We start from the raw sequence: 14,953 nt of genomic DNA on the forward strand, positions 1-14,953 counted from the left end.
ACTCTCTCCTTGCTATTTTTAAGCAGCAGTAAGGTTAGGAGAATTATTCGGCTTGTGAGGCATCAGTGCTGTAAAATCTTATGTGACAATTCTATACAAAGTATCTATTTTGATTTTCCCGCAAGATGTGAAGCAAGGGCACTTTTATTGCCCATTCCTGGTTTTCCAGAGAAGGTGGTGGTGATTCTTCTCCTTGAACCAGTGCACTCCTCATGATGATGATAGCATGGTGGTGTTAGATAAGAATTTTAGAGATATTAACCCAACAGGGATGCAGGAACAGATATTTGTTCAAGCCACAATGATGCATGCCTTTGGGGGGTGCTCAGCAGTGAGTGTTCCCACAGGAATGCTTTGTGTTGCAGCTACAACTGTCCAGATGAGTGGTGAGTATTTCATCAGATTCCTGACTTGAGCCTGGTAAATGGAGGACAGGCTTTGAGAAGTCAGGAGCTGACCCACTCCTTCCTGGCCTCTGCTATGGTCTTGTGGCCGCATTGCTGATATTGTAATATTCATGCCTTATAGAAATATTTTCGAGGTAACTTTCGATTTTTGGAGGGGGGGGGGGGGGGGGAGGGGTGGTTAAGTTTGTAAGAATATGGTAGTTAAAATTCTGGTCTTAAAAATTGCCAAAACACCAAGTAGCGACACTTAATAAGAGTGATCTGCATTGAGTTAATAATGTCAGAATTAGAAGGGAGGAAACTTGAAACAATAGATCACTCATCTTGGAGCTTGAGGGAGAACAAAGAGGTCTTCATTTATCTCAACAAAATATTCAAACTATATATGTAGTTCTCAGATGAAAAGAAGCTAAAAGCAGTTTATAAAAGTCCGCGTTTCTGGATGAACCCAGCAAGTTGACTCCATTAGAAATATAAGTTATTGATGTGGGCTGCTGATTAGAAAGGTTTGGTTTCGAAGGTAACAGTTTACAGTTCTGTTTGGAACATCCCAAGCAAGCCACGTTCGTGGAGATGGTCTGTTTGGAGTTAGGGAGGTTCCTTCGTTTAATTTGTGTTTTTGCTAACAAAAGCAAGCAGCTCAGCTCAGGAACAGACAAAGATACTTGCAGCTCACTGAGTAGGAGAGATCAAAGAGATAAATGTTAGCCAGTCCTGCACCTTAAGCAAAGAAAACAATAACTTTATCATTCACTGCATGGAATAAGGGTGGGAGTTTGTGTTCAGTTTGGAGGCGGTTTTCGTGAGGGAGAGAGAGGCTGGAAAATTTTGCCTAACCTGAAACCAGAGGAAGATCCCACAGTAACCGTCACAGTAAAGCAAGCTGTTCAGTTGGAATCTGCCAAGAGCTGTGGAACAGCCATAGATGGAATGTTTTTGGAATTGCGAGTGAAATTCAGAATCCTACAGGGAAGCTGTGGATAAGTTCAGTGTATAATCTTAGAACCTTACAAGTAGCCAAAGACTTTCTGGGGGAGTCATTGTGAAAAAGGTGCAGGTTTAGTTCGACTTTTGCCTCCAGTATATGGTTGTCTTTATTGTGTTTTCCAATGTAAAGCATTGGTAGTTATTTGTAACAATGTTTATTTCGTCACATTTGCATTACTTGATTCTTGTACAATTAAATTCATTTGTTTTCAGAGTGGAATCCTGTGACTTGGTTCTTTCCGTAAATAACGTGGATTCTGAATTTCTCTATGCAGTTGTAACAATACAGCTGGGTAACCTAAACTCCCCCTCTTTTCCCCTCAGCCACCCATCATATTAATAAGTGCCTAACCATGGGAAGAGTGATCCCATTGAAGGTCAAGGTGTGATGGTTAAGACTTCTCTTGTAGAAGGTCAGCAGCTTGCATTTATGCGGCATGGCTATTCCATACCACTTGTCAGACCGAGAAGGAGATTAGCTAGGTCCTAGTGTGGGCTGACATTTGCTTCATTGTTTTGTTTTCTGAGGAGTTGTGAATGAATCTGAACATGGGGATCATCAGCAGGTAGTCCCACTTCTGTCCTTATGACTGGAGAATTATCATTAATAAGGTAGCTGAAAATAGATGGAAAAGCTTCCATGAGGAGCTCCAGTAATGATGCACTGTGAGACTGTGCTGGCTGGCCTCTGACCAACTCTGTCTGACTTTAAGCAAGTAAACTAAAAGCAAAACCGTGCAGATTCTGAAGTGCTGAAATAAAAGCAGAAAATGCTGATAAAACTCAGGTCTGGCAGCATCTGCGGAGAAAAACAGTTAAATGTTTAAAATCAGTGAGACTCTTCAGGGCTAAAGAGAGAGAGAAATGTGATGGATTTTATAAAGAGTTTATTTATTAGTCACAAGTAGGCTTACATTAACACTGCAATGAAGTTACTGTGAAAATCCCCTCGTCACCACACTCCAGCGCCTGTTCGGGGTCAATGCACCTAACTAGCACGTATTTCAGAAGAGGGGGGTGGAGAGGGCGGAATGAAGTAGAAGGTCTGGGATAGGTGTGAGCTGGAAGAGTTCGGAAAAGACATTTAGAGCATAAGGCAAGGATGTGTTAATGGCAGTGTTGAGGCATAGAGGTAAAATAGCAAAATGATAGAACAAGTGACTGAGGTGGGGGCTGTTGGGCAAATGGTTGCATTTGGACAAAAAGGTTTTGGATTAAAAAAGGGGGTCATGGTGGAGGAGAAAGTTCGCAGCCTGATTGCGTGGTTGCTTTGTGGAACACCTTCACTTAGTCCGCAAACATGGCACCAACCTCCCATTGCTTGCCATTTCAACTTACCATCTTGCTCTCATGCCCACATGTCCGTTATGGGCCTACTGCAATGTTTCCGTGAAGCTCAAACTGGAGGAACAGCACCTCACCTTCTGATTAGGCACTTTACAGCTAATATGGACTCCATATTAGCATATGGTATTGATTTATTGAATGTGACTGAACTATCATAGTTAATACTTACAACAAAGAAGAAAAGCTTCTGGCATCATCTGCATCACGTATTAAAGCAAACATGATAAAATCAATGATTAGCAATAGTTTTTTCAGCTTTGACAAAGGGCCATCAGGACTCGAAACGTCAGCTCTTTTCTCTCCTTACAGATGCTGCCAGATCTGCTGAGATTTTCCAGCATTTTCTCTATCGGTTTCAGATTCCAGCATCCTCAGTAATTTGCTTTTATTAGCAATAGTTAACTCCTTTAAAAGTGTACATTATTCAGGTTTCATTAGTGACCTGAAACTTTTTCTAATTTAAGTGAGCCTTGCCACAGTTCATGGATGGTGCTCAGTCCCAGGGTGTGCCAGCTACCACATAGGTTTGTTTGTACCAGCTACATTGTACTAGAAAACAAGAGTCTGTTTTCATCTATACCCTTTTTCTTGTAGATAATGCTTGTAGATGTCAGTATTCTGGACCTGGAGACAACCACCCTCGACACTGCTCTCAAAGTCTGCTATCCGTCTGCTGCAATCAGCCAGCTGCTAGTGACTACCTCCTCTAATAAGATATTGTGGCTAAATGCAAGGACGGGGAAATTGATTCGAGAGGTACATACCTGATGTTGAGGATATTTCTTGGTAAAACATAGTTAGGGGTACATGCTATAATTGCATTGGTGCACTGTAAAGGGATACTACAGTTTAAGCTACAACACTTGGAAAATATATTTAGAATTCTTAAAGCTTTGTTTACAGTTGCCTGGTGACTTAGTTGGTTAAGTAATTGTCACAGTTCAGGAATATTCTAGATTAATTCCCTGAACTAAGTTAACTGATCTTTGTAAGTGGCATTCGTGTCAGTTTAGATTTATTTTAAATTAAAATGTTGGGTTTTCATTTGGCTAAATTGGCCTTTTTAATTGTTTGGTCATAACATGGTTTAATATGTTGCTCACAGCCTTTGATTGCAATACTTTGATTTACTTCAAGTACCTCATCCTCTTTGGTCAATGCTAATATCATCTTTAATAATCTGAGAGTGGGAAAAAGCATTAGATATTGAATGAATTATTACAGGCTCTAAACTAGAGTCTTAGTGGAGTAGAGCGGGCATGCTTATTCTCAGAGTTTTACAGAAAATAAATTCTTTGCAGTAATTGAGCTTTCTTCTTCCAATAGATTTGTAATGTACACAAGACAATCTCCTCATCTTTAACTGTGAGTGAGGACATTCGGCATCTGCTGACAACTGGGGAAAACGTCATCAAAATCTGGGATTATCACATGAAACAGGACAATAATTTCCAGGTATGGAATTCCAGTATTAATATTATCCGAACATGTTAGACCGACATTACTTCAGTACAAATACACAAGTGAAGTCTGGGTTTAGTTTAACATCTCATATACAGATACATTAAGGTGGAGAAAGAATAAAGAAGGAACCGAGTTTTCAAAATTCGGTTTCGCTCCTTCCTCACTCCCCCCACATGAAATCTGATGCATGTCATCCAAAGATAAAAGGATCGATCAGAGTTGAGCTTTTTGGACATTTTATCATTACTACTTTTGTGTTTCATCAAGAGCTTTGGAGGGATTTGGTGTGACTTCTGATTTTTGACCATCTCTGTGATTCTACTTGGTGCCTATAATCACAACTGAGCTTGTCAGCTCATTAGGATATGGAAGCGCAATGTGGCTATCACCCTTCTAGTACGCCATGATGAAGTTCCATTACACCTCAGCACTGTAGGGTTCTGGGAGGGGAAGCACTGATCATAATTGAGTTCCCAGATGGAATTATATCCAAGCGTTCACGGTCGTAGTTTTAAGATATATTTCAATACTGTCTCTGTGTTATGCATTTGTAGTGTTCTTATCATCAGAATACATCTGAAGGACAGCTAACTATAAACTGAAACAGGTAACTCTAACCTTGTGTAAATCATTAGCAAGGAAATGTTGATTAGTCAATTTTAAATGAAAAATCAGAAAATGTCAGAAATGTCCCCTGATGGCAGTGCATTAATGCACTACTTGCTAAAGTTCGAAACCTTGTAAATTGCTAAAGTTCTCTGTTCAGTCTGTGGTGAGTTGCTTCATATCAGCCAAGGCAGCATTGTTGACATTGTAACTGGACTTAGTTTCAAGAAGTTGCCAAGATTTCCATTCCCTGGTGTTTGTCCAACTTTCCAGCTGTGGTTATATGTGGGTGATCTCAGAAATAGCCAGATTATTTGGTTTTGATGCATCACACAGATAAACAACATTTAAATATATTGTCTAGGCCCACATGTAAAGAGTGGACACTTTGGCTGGATAAGTGGGCTTCTGACGTCTGAAACTCTACCCCAGCAATGCCTTAGCAGAGGAAGAGAGAAACTGGAATGAAACTCAAAGCAGACTGAAAATGAAGAATCTTGCTTATGACCTATAGCCACAAATGCACTATATGTATAATCACATACAAATGATAGGTACTCACATCTGATAATGTATTGTCTTAAACCAACTCATATTGCCTACTAGAAAAGTTTCATGTTCATTGTAACAACATTTGATTCTGTATAGCTGGATGTCTGTCTCAGAAATACTTGTCTTATTTTCCAGCTGATTGGATCGATTGAGATGCTGTGCAAATGGATTCTTCTTCAGCATGTCATTCAGCTTTATAGACTGCATGTGTTTATGTTCTTTTTTACCAGGTGTTCATTGGTCACTCTGAACCAATTCAGCAAGCTGCATTCACCCCAGACCAGCTAAGTGTAATCACTGTTGGCGATGCAATCTTTGTTTGGGATTTTCTTGCTTCTGCACTAGAGCAGGAGACCAAGTAAGTAAAGCGGAATTGGTACTCGGTGCACTGGGAAATCCTTTGGTCCTTCTGGGATGTGGTGGCTACTTAAAGGGGCTTGTGGACTCCTAGCTATTTTGGGAAGATTTAAATGTTTTGGTCTTTGTTTTCTGGAATGACACAGTTCTGAGTGTTTCTGTTCTTTGGAACAGTTTACATTGTTCCATTTTGTAAGGAATGTCAGCACGCTGTTTTAGAAAGGAGTTTAAATGATTAGGGCATGTTGTTTATTCATGGATTGTTCATTGTTTATATTTTTCTTCCTTCGCAGCCTTCCCTCAATTCAGCCATTTGCCCTTCATGGAGCTGGTGAGTTTTCACCACTTAAAACTTATTGAGTAATGTTAAAACTTAGTGGAATATGGTCATAACAGCACAGAAGGAGGCATTCAACCCATATCGGCTCTCTGTAGAATGATCCATTAATTCAGTCCCAGTCCCTCACTCTCTCCCCATAGCCCTTCAAGTTTACTTCCCTCAAGTGCTCATTCAATTTTCGTTTGAAACCATTCGTTGCACTTGATTCCGCCACCCCCAAAGACCGTGAGTTCCACGTCATTGCCACTCACTGCGTTTTTAAAAAAAACTTCTTCCTCATATCTCCCTGGCATCTCTAGCCCAAAGATTCAAATCTGTGACCCTGGTCCTTTTAAGTCAGCTAATGGAAACAGCTTTTTGTTTTGTTCCCCCTTTATCTGCTCCTGTCATAATCTTATGCACCTGTGTCAAATCTCCCCTCAATCTCCTTTGCTTCAAGGAGAACAACCCCAGCTTCTCCAACCTAATGTTTATTGCTAAAATCTATCATCTTTGGAACCATCCTCTCCAATTTAGTATGGCCAATCAACCTAACCGGCACATCTTTGGACTGTGGGAGGAAACCAGAGCACCCGGAGGAAACCCATGCAGACACGGAGAGAATGTGCAAATTCCACACCGTCACCCACGATGTTAGTGTTGAAGTGGAAACTTTCCTGCTTCTTGACTGTGATAGAAAAACTCAACAAAGTTCATTCCGACAAAATAATTAGCCTTTATTTATGAAAGACTGCATGCAGTTTTGGCTGAAACTTGAGTTCAGAGAGCAGTTGGTACAACTTGCTAATTCCTCCTCAAGTCCACAATTACACACAGAATCAGTTCAGTATTTATACATAATCGTTATCAGTTTGCGTCACGCATATTCAGGAATTCGATTAGTAATAGAATCATAAGCATTGTCATTAATCATGTCATAACTTGCTGACCTCCTAGAACTCTTTGTCTCATCATTCATATCCATATCTTGTCCTTTGATGGAACAGAAAAAGGTCGGTGACTCCTTCATCCCTGACCTTATCTTGTCTTACTCATACAGCCTTAAGTTATGAGAAGTCAGCCTTATCAGGTCTTACAGGGGTCAGGCATTTTGAAATAGCTTGATCAGTTTTCCTTATATTGTACCAAATAGAAACCAATTTTCCCACCATGCCATTACTTAATTCGTACAACTTCACATTAGAGCCATGCTATCTTTTGGAAGGTTACCTGTAGCTGACATGCTCTAGAGCTGGCACACCCAGTGACAATAATGACCAACTGTAATCTAAAATTTGGCTCCATTTTCTTTTGACACATGCTAACCTGTGTGGATAGTGTAGGCACATGATAGAGGACATCCTTCCTTATAATGTCTCATGTAGAACATGTTTCAACTTCATCAGCCATCAAATGAGGTTAAGTGCTGTGGTTGCACCAACACTTGCCTGTAGACTCATGCTGGGCTTGGGCTCACCTTGGGTGAGACACCTTGGGCTTCCATTTCCTTCATTTTTGCCTGTCACTTAGCATCTTACACAGTGCAGGGGAAATATCTGACCCTCTACTCTCCCCACAGAATCATGACTATAATTACAGATTTCAAACCTGTATCCAAAATCAGCTCTGGCAAAGGGTCACCCTGACTCGAGACGTGAACTCTATTCTCTCTCCTCAGATGCTGTCAGACTTGCTGAGATTTTCCAGCATTTTCTGTTTTTGTTCTGAAAATCACATATGTTGTCTAGAAGGATATATTCCCCCATTGAGTTGAATTCATAAGCAGCATTGATACTGAACCTTTACGCAATGAATCTAATTTCCCCCCCTTTTTTTAAATTTCAGAATCTCCCTCAGTTGCAGAAGCAAGTGAGCTGCTCCAAAACAATGGGATGCCTCGCCAGTCAGCGCCAGTCCCCATTTCCTCCCCGCCACAGCTCAATGTCAGTCCTATTGAAAGAAATGTACAGGATGGTGAGTAGTACCGAGGGCAATTCAAGGTGTCATCGTCTCCCCCCCCCCCCCCCCCCCCACCCCCCCAAGTCATTGGGTGAGGATAAGGATATATCATGTTCCATCACAATCATTGTGGATGCTGTACTTAGCTGCTATTAGCTGCTGTTAAAACGTGATACTGGTTTTGGGTAAAGCTGGGCCTTCAAACAATTTCAGTCAGCTATTCACGCCTCATTAAAGTGACATGACTTTAGTGATGAGATTCTGGATGCAACTGCCAACAAGTAGAGGCAGTTGTTATGTTGAGATGTCCTTTCCTAAAATCTCATAGTCATAAGAGTTTTACAGCACCAAATGAGGCCCTTTTGGTCTATGGTGTCTACATAGCCATCAGGCACCTATCTGTTCTAATCCCATTTTCCAGCACCTGGCCCATAACCCTGCATGCTATAACACTTCAAGTGCTCAGCTAAATGCCTCTTAAATGTTGAAGACTCCCACCTCTCCCACCCTCTCAGGCAGTGAGTTCCAGATTCCCACCATCATCTGGATTAACTCCAGAATTAGATAATTGTGGGATGTGCATCAGGATAAATAAAAGGATTAAAAGATGAGTAGGACCAGAGCTTGTGAAAATGCAGTTGTTTCTGCTCTTACAGCACATGATACCCCCAATTATTTTTTTTAACTATAAAAGTTGAGAGGATTTCAATTTACTTTTCCAACTAAGGTAAACTTTGTTGGTAGATAGATTTGAATTATGAAGTTCCTCCTTTTCGGTTATTGTACACAGTCACAACAATCTGCTCCTTGCATTCAAACTAGAAAATCAGTTCTAAAGAGATTATTCTGTGAAAGATAACATAAGATCTAGGAGCAGGAGTAGGCCATCTGCCCCCTCGAGCCTGCTCCGCCATTCAATAAGCTCATGGCTGATCTTTTCGTGAACTCAGCTCCATTAACCTGCCCGCTCACCATATCCCTTAATTCTTTTACTGTTCAAAAATCTGTCTATCTTTGCCTTTAAAAACGTTCAACGAGATAGCCTCAACTGCTTCACTGGGCAGGAAATTCCTGATTCAGAACTCTTTGCGTGAAGAAGTTCCTTCTCAACTCAGTCCTAAATCAGCTCCCCCTCATTTTGAGGCCATGCCCCCTAGTTCTAGTTTCACCCGCCAGTAGAAACAACCTCCCTGCTTCTATCTTATCTATTCCCTTCATAATCTTGTATGTTTCTATAAGATCCTCCCCTCATTCTTCTGAATTCCAATGAGTATAGTCCCAGTCTACTCAGTCTATTCAATAAGATAATTTTTGAATATAACCTTGGAAAATACAGAATCTGTATACGCGCACAGAAATGGCAATCCCCCCCCCCCCCCCCCCCCGCCGCCAGCGAGTACCATTTTTTTAAAAAAGGAGGTGGGGGGCAGGGGATGCGTGTCCTCCTTCACACCTCCTTTTGTGGCTAGAGATGGGGATGTGCTTCGCTTCTTCAATCTCACCTGCCCTGATTCAGGAAGGTTGGATGAGACAAGCGCTATTCATTTTAAACATGGCTAAGTCTCTAATGAGTGGTAATCTGCTGCTGATTGCCACTCAGGAAGTCACGGGCCATCCTGATCTGTTCAAACAACTCTGTTGCTTAGCTGTCACAGTTGCTATTTTGTTGTTTAATATGTGATTTGTGGCAAATATCAGGTGATACTTAGCACAAATATAACACTTCCTGTTGATTGATTCGGCTCATTCTAACAATTTCTGCTGGATTTCTTTCCTTCCAAGTGTTTTTATCTGATGCTGAGCATAAAGATGACCACAATCAAAAAGATGACTCGATCACCATTCGAGGAATTGGTGACTCGTTTCTTCAAGTCCATGAAAGCATGCATTGTGGAGAGGATGTGTCCCCTCTTTTGAGGACTGTTTCTCTTCAGGAGCACCAGGAAGAGCCGGAAGAACCAGGTAACTCAGCAGGTGCAAATCGCTCCTTTCCCTTGCTTCCTTGCATCTCCCTGCTCCACCTCACCACATCCAATCATTATCCTCTGTTCTGTAATTAACCAGTGCAGCCATTGGGAGAAATTGCAGAGCTGGTGTGAACAGATCCCTCTCTTTTGGAAACTTGATTCTTACTCTAGTCTGCCTAAGAGTTATTTTGAACCAGGTTTTCAGCGTTGAAAGTAGAGTGTATGTAAACTAGTTTATAGTTCGCACTGCAAGTTATCTTATCAAATGAAGGAGCAGCACTCCGAAACCTTGTGCTACCAAATAAATCTGTTGGACTTTAACCTGGTGTTGTGAGACTACTTACTGTGCTTACCCCAGTCCAACGCCAGCATCTCCACATCATGACTTTTTTTAAACATTGGATCATCAGACAACAGTTGGTCACACGAAACATTGTTGCAATTGGAAGGAATCTATTGCATTTAGAGCTACATAAACTGAAGTGACATTTAATTCTATGACTCTTTGGACTTGGTGATGTAGACTTGCACCATTGGCTCCAGTACCCCTGCGAGAGAGCTTAGATTATAAATTTTACATCAAGTATTCAGTGAAAACAGATATCACTGTCAGCTATCAACTGCCTATCGGCAATAAAGTACATGAGGAAAGGGGAGCCGATACTGAGAGAGATTTGTGCTTTGGTTTTTTTCCTCCATGTTTGTTTATATCTGACTTTGTGTCTGAACTTTCATCACAGCTTTAACAGAGTTGAAGACACTCTTCCCACCTCATTAATATATGAAGTTTTTCACAATTCCGTATCCAGATCCTCCAATAGAGGGTTTTGCATGCGTGAAATAATGCCATATTGTTTTTGTAAAGCTCCACTAAGTACATTCAGATCACTCAGTGCAGTCACATTTATCTCTGTATCTAACATTGGTAGCATGATTATTCCTCCTGTGTATCTATGATTTATATCTAGAATATCCTCTTTGTACATTTATATGAGCAAATGTATCTGCGAAGAGTATATTTTTCATCGAAACTCTGCCCATTGCTATTGATCTCAAAAGTACATGAAGTTGCAGACCTTGACTTGAGTGCATGTTGAATTTAACACACTCTTCTTTCATAGCATCCCTGGTTGGAGATGGGGATTTTCCACAGAATTATACACGACCAGATTCATACAAGCATTTTGCTGCTCGATTCAAAACCTCGTCTGTATCTCAGGTACAATTAATGCCTTTAATTCCTGTGTTTGTGTATAATTGCAATACTAGTAGAAGGCTCAGAGTCAGTTTAAATGGCTGGTACATTTATGGTTTTGAGAACGTTTTCACTTGGTTCTATCCAAGTATACGTAAACCCTGATCGAGCAAGTACCAGAATAGTGAAGAACCCTGTCTGTCTTCTCTTGGACTAGGAATCCAGACTTGGACGAGACCTGAGAATGTGTTTTGGCTGAGAGGAGTCTGTATTGTGCTGATTTGTTTGGAGTTGACCAAGCATCATCCACTATCAATCTCTAGCAGAGCATCGGTTGAGTTCCTTTTGTCTGCCAGACAACCATTTAGAATTGAAGCCTTTTTTGCCCTTCATCTTTGAAGCCTTATCTTCATATTGCTGTGGAATATAGAGATGGAGATTGCATGTTTTTTTTTGTGCATACATTTAGTTTTCAAAAAGGCAGGAACATTTGGCCAAGGTTCACTGTGGCAACATCAGATCTGCATGTGTTAAGCTTCGAGCCAAATAAGTGACAAGCCACTTTTCTTTTATTCTCCCCATTGAACAGTGACAGATGATCTACTCCCAGGAGCTAGCTGAACAAACAGCCTTCAGTTGTTTGCATAATCACTTGCTTCTTATGCTTTTCCTCCTCTCCGTGAGAACCTACTAAAAGTAGACATACCCGGCCCTTTTCTGCAGTGCTATATTTGCTATTCCCACCAGGTTATTAGTCTTGTATTTTCAAATTAACTTTTCAAGTATTAATGCAGAATTTGTCTCTGCTTTGGGGTACACTGCTGTGTACTCCTGTTTCACGGAGACTAGGCTCACTTCTGCTTCACTGGACTGTGCCCTGCAATCAGAGGGCTTCTCAATCCACCGAATGGACCGCACAGCGGCTTAGGCAAGGTAGGGGAGGTGGGGTCTGCCTCCTAATCAACACCTCTTGGTGCCTAGATGTAGCAACACTGGCGAATTTCTTGTTTGGACCTAGAATACCTGATGCTAAAATGCCGTCCCTACTACCTTCTGCAGGAGTTCACCTCTATTATCCTACAGCAATTTGCATCCCACCCCACGCAGACGTGAAGACCACGCTGGACAAAATATATGCCATTACAAGTAGCCTTGAGACGAAACATCCCGAGGCCTTGTTCATCGTGGCCGGGGACTTCAATCAGGCCAAGCTCGAACTTCCTACCAAGATACTACCAACAGGTCTTCTGTTCCACCAGAGGCCCAAACATCTTAGACCACTGCTACACAAATATCAAACATTTCTACCTCTCTATCGCCCGCCCACACTTCGGACCACAAGGCTGTGCTCCTGCTCTCGGCTTATAAGCAAAAACTGAAATGGGAGCATCCATCCAAGAAAGTCGTGCAGTGTTGGTCTGAGGAATCGGATGACCTCCTACGAGACAGCTTAGAGTCAGTAAACTGGTCAGTATTTAAAAACTTTGTGACCAGCCTGAACGAGTACGCCACTACAGTAACTGACTTCATCAGTAAGTGTGTAGAAGACTATGTGCCAGAGAAGCAAATCCGCATGTTCCCAACTGGAAAGCATGGATGAACAGGGATTTCCACTGCTTGCTGAAGTCCAGGTCTGAGGCGTTCAAGTCAGTCGACCCTGACCTATACAAGAAAGCCAGATATGATCTAAGGAGATCCATCAAAGATGTCAAAAGACAGTACCGGACCAAGCTAGAATCCTAGGCTAGCCACACGACCCCCACCGTCTATGGCAAGATCAGCAAGACATAACAGGTTACAAGATGAAGGTGTATAAAATCGCCAGCACCAATGCATCCCTCCCTGCTGAGCTCAATACATTTTACGCCTGTTTTGAGCAAGAGGTCAGCGAGAACACGTCCTCCACCCTGGAAGCCTTGGACGAACCTGTATCTGAGGTCACCATTGCAGATGTCTGAGCAGCCGTCTTGAAGGTCAACCCACGGAAAGCGACTGGCCCGGATGAGCACTCAGATCCTGCGGATCAGCTGGCAGGGGTATTCGCCGACATCTTCAACCTCTCTTTGCAACAATCTGCGGCACCTATCTACTTCAAGAAGACGACCATCATCCCGGTACCATAGAAAAGCCAAGCAGCGTACCTTAATGACTCTTGTCCGGTGGCTCTGACATCCATCATTATGAAGTGCTTTGAATGGTTAGCCATGGCACAAATCAATTCCAGCCTCCTGGATTGCCTGGATCCACTACAGTTCGACTACCGTCGCAACAGGTCCACAGCAGACGCCATCTCCGTGGTCCTGCACTCAACCCTGGAACATCTAGATAACAAAGACATCTATGTCAAACTCCTATTTATTGACTACAGCTCAGCCTTTAACACCATTATTCCTACGAAACTCATCTCCAAACTCTGTAGCCTGGGGCTCGGCTCCTCCCTCTGTGACTGGATCCTGAACTCCCTAACCTACAGACCGCAATCAGTAATCAGTAAGGATCCATGATCATCCTCAACACGGGTGCCCCACAAGGCTGTGTCCTCAGCTCCTTATACACCTATGACTGTGGCCAAATTCCCCTCCAACTCGATTTTCAAGTTTGCTGATGACACCACTGTAGTGGGTCGGGTCTCAAACAATGATGAGACAGAGTACAGGAAAGAGATATAGAATCTGGTGAACTGGTGCGATGACAATCTCTCCCTCAATGTCAACAAAACGAAGGAGATTGTCATCGACTTCAGAAAGCGTAGTGGAGAACATGTCCCTGTCTACATCAATGGGGACAAAGTAGAAATGGTCAAGTGCTTCAAGTTTTTAGGTGTCCAAATCGCTATCAAACCCGTACTGGTCCCTCATGCTGACACAATAGTTAAGAAAGCCCACCATGCCTCTACTTTCTCAGCAGACTAAGGAACTTTGGCATATCTGCTATGACTAGTACCAACTTCTACAGATGCACCGTAGAAATCATTCTTTCTGGTTGTATCACAGCTTGGTATGGCTCCTGCTCTGTCCAAGTCCATCACACAAACCAGCCTCCCACCCATTAACTCCGTCCATACTTCCCGCTGCCTCGGAAAAGCAGCAGCATAATTGAGGACCCCACAGACCCCGGACATATTCTCTTCTACCTTCTTCCATCGAGAAAAAGATACAAAAGTCCGAGGGCATGTACCAACTGACTCGAGAACAGCTTCTTCCCTGCTGCCATCAAACTTTTGAATAGACCTACCTTACATTAAGTTGATCTTTCTCTGCACCCTAGCTATGACTGTAACACTGCATTCTGCACTCTCTCCTTTCCTTCTTTATGAACGGTATGCATTGTCCGAATAGTGCGCAAGAAACAATACTTTTCACTGTACACTAATACATGTGACAATAATAAATCAAATCAAATAATGCCATATGATCTCTAACATCTACCTGAGTATGGTTTTGGTTTCTTCTTGGATCTGAATAACACTGCCTCTGGTAATAATCTGATCTGGTAATCTGCATCACACACAGAGCAGGTGGGTTAGCTGATTGGGGGCCAGCACTGATTCGAAAATACAAAGAATTTTGACATCTAGCATAGTTCACTTTGCGGTTTATTCCACATTCAGTTTGCTCTAGTATCGCTTGCAGTTAATGGTGATGTAGTAATGTTAATGAACTCTGTGAATTTGCTTTATAGGCGGTCCCTCCTGATGGGAAGGAGGATCTGAAGCTGAAAGTAGTAATTGGATACAATGGAAATGGAAGAGGAAATATGGCCTGGAATCCTGATACAGGTAATTGTTAGAACA

At 42.1% G+C, this 14,953-nt stretch overlaps 1 protein-coding gene across 3 annotated transcripts in view; it reads left to right on the forward strand.

Annotated features, from left to right (window-relative positions):
- wdr90 (WD repeat domain 90) overlaps positions 1-14,953 on the forward strand; it is a 79,299-nt gene that overhangs the window by 39,158 nt on the left and 25,188 nt on the right. For all 3 annotated transcript variants that reach the window (XM_078240846.1, XM_078240845.1, XM_078240847.1), the window contains 8 exons: positions 3,336-3,497; positions 4,068-4,196; positions 5,594-5,721; positions 6,014-6,051; positions 7,885-8,013; positions 9,781-9,960; positions 11,087-11,184; positions 14,842-14,938. In XM_078240846.1, the coding sequence (XP_078096972.1) occupies positions 3,336-3,497; positions 4,068-4,196; positions 5,594-5,721; positions 6,014-6,051; positions 7,885-8,013; positions 9,781-9,960; positions 11,087-11,184; positions 14,842-14,938 (961 nt within the window). The remainder of the gene's footprint in view (positions 1-3,335; positions 3,498-4,067; positions 4,197-5,593; positions 5,722-6,013; positions 6,052-7,884; positions 8,014-9,780; positions 9,961-11,086; positions 11,185-14,841; positions 14,939-14,953) is intronic.

This window comes from Mustelus asterias, chromosome 23 (genome assembly GCF_964213995.1).
Source record: "Mustelus asterias chromosome 23, sMusAst1.hap1.1, whole genome shotgun sequence".
Lineage (NCBI taxonomy): Eukaryota > Metazoa > Chordata > Chondrichthyes > Carcharhiniformes > Triakidae > Mustelus > Mustelus asterias.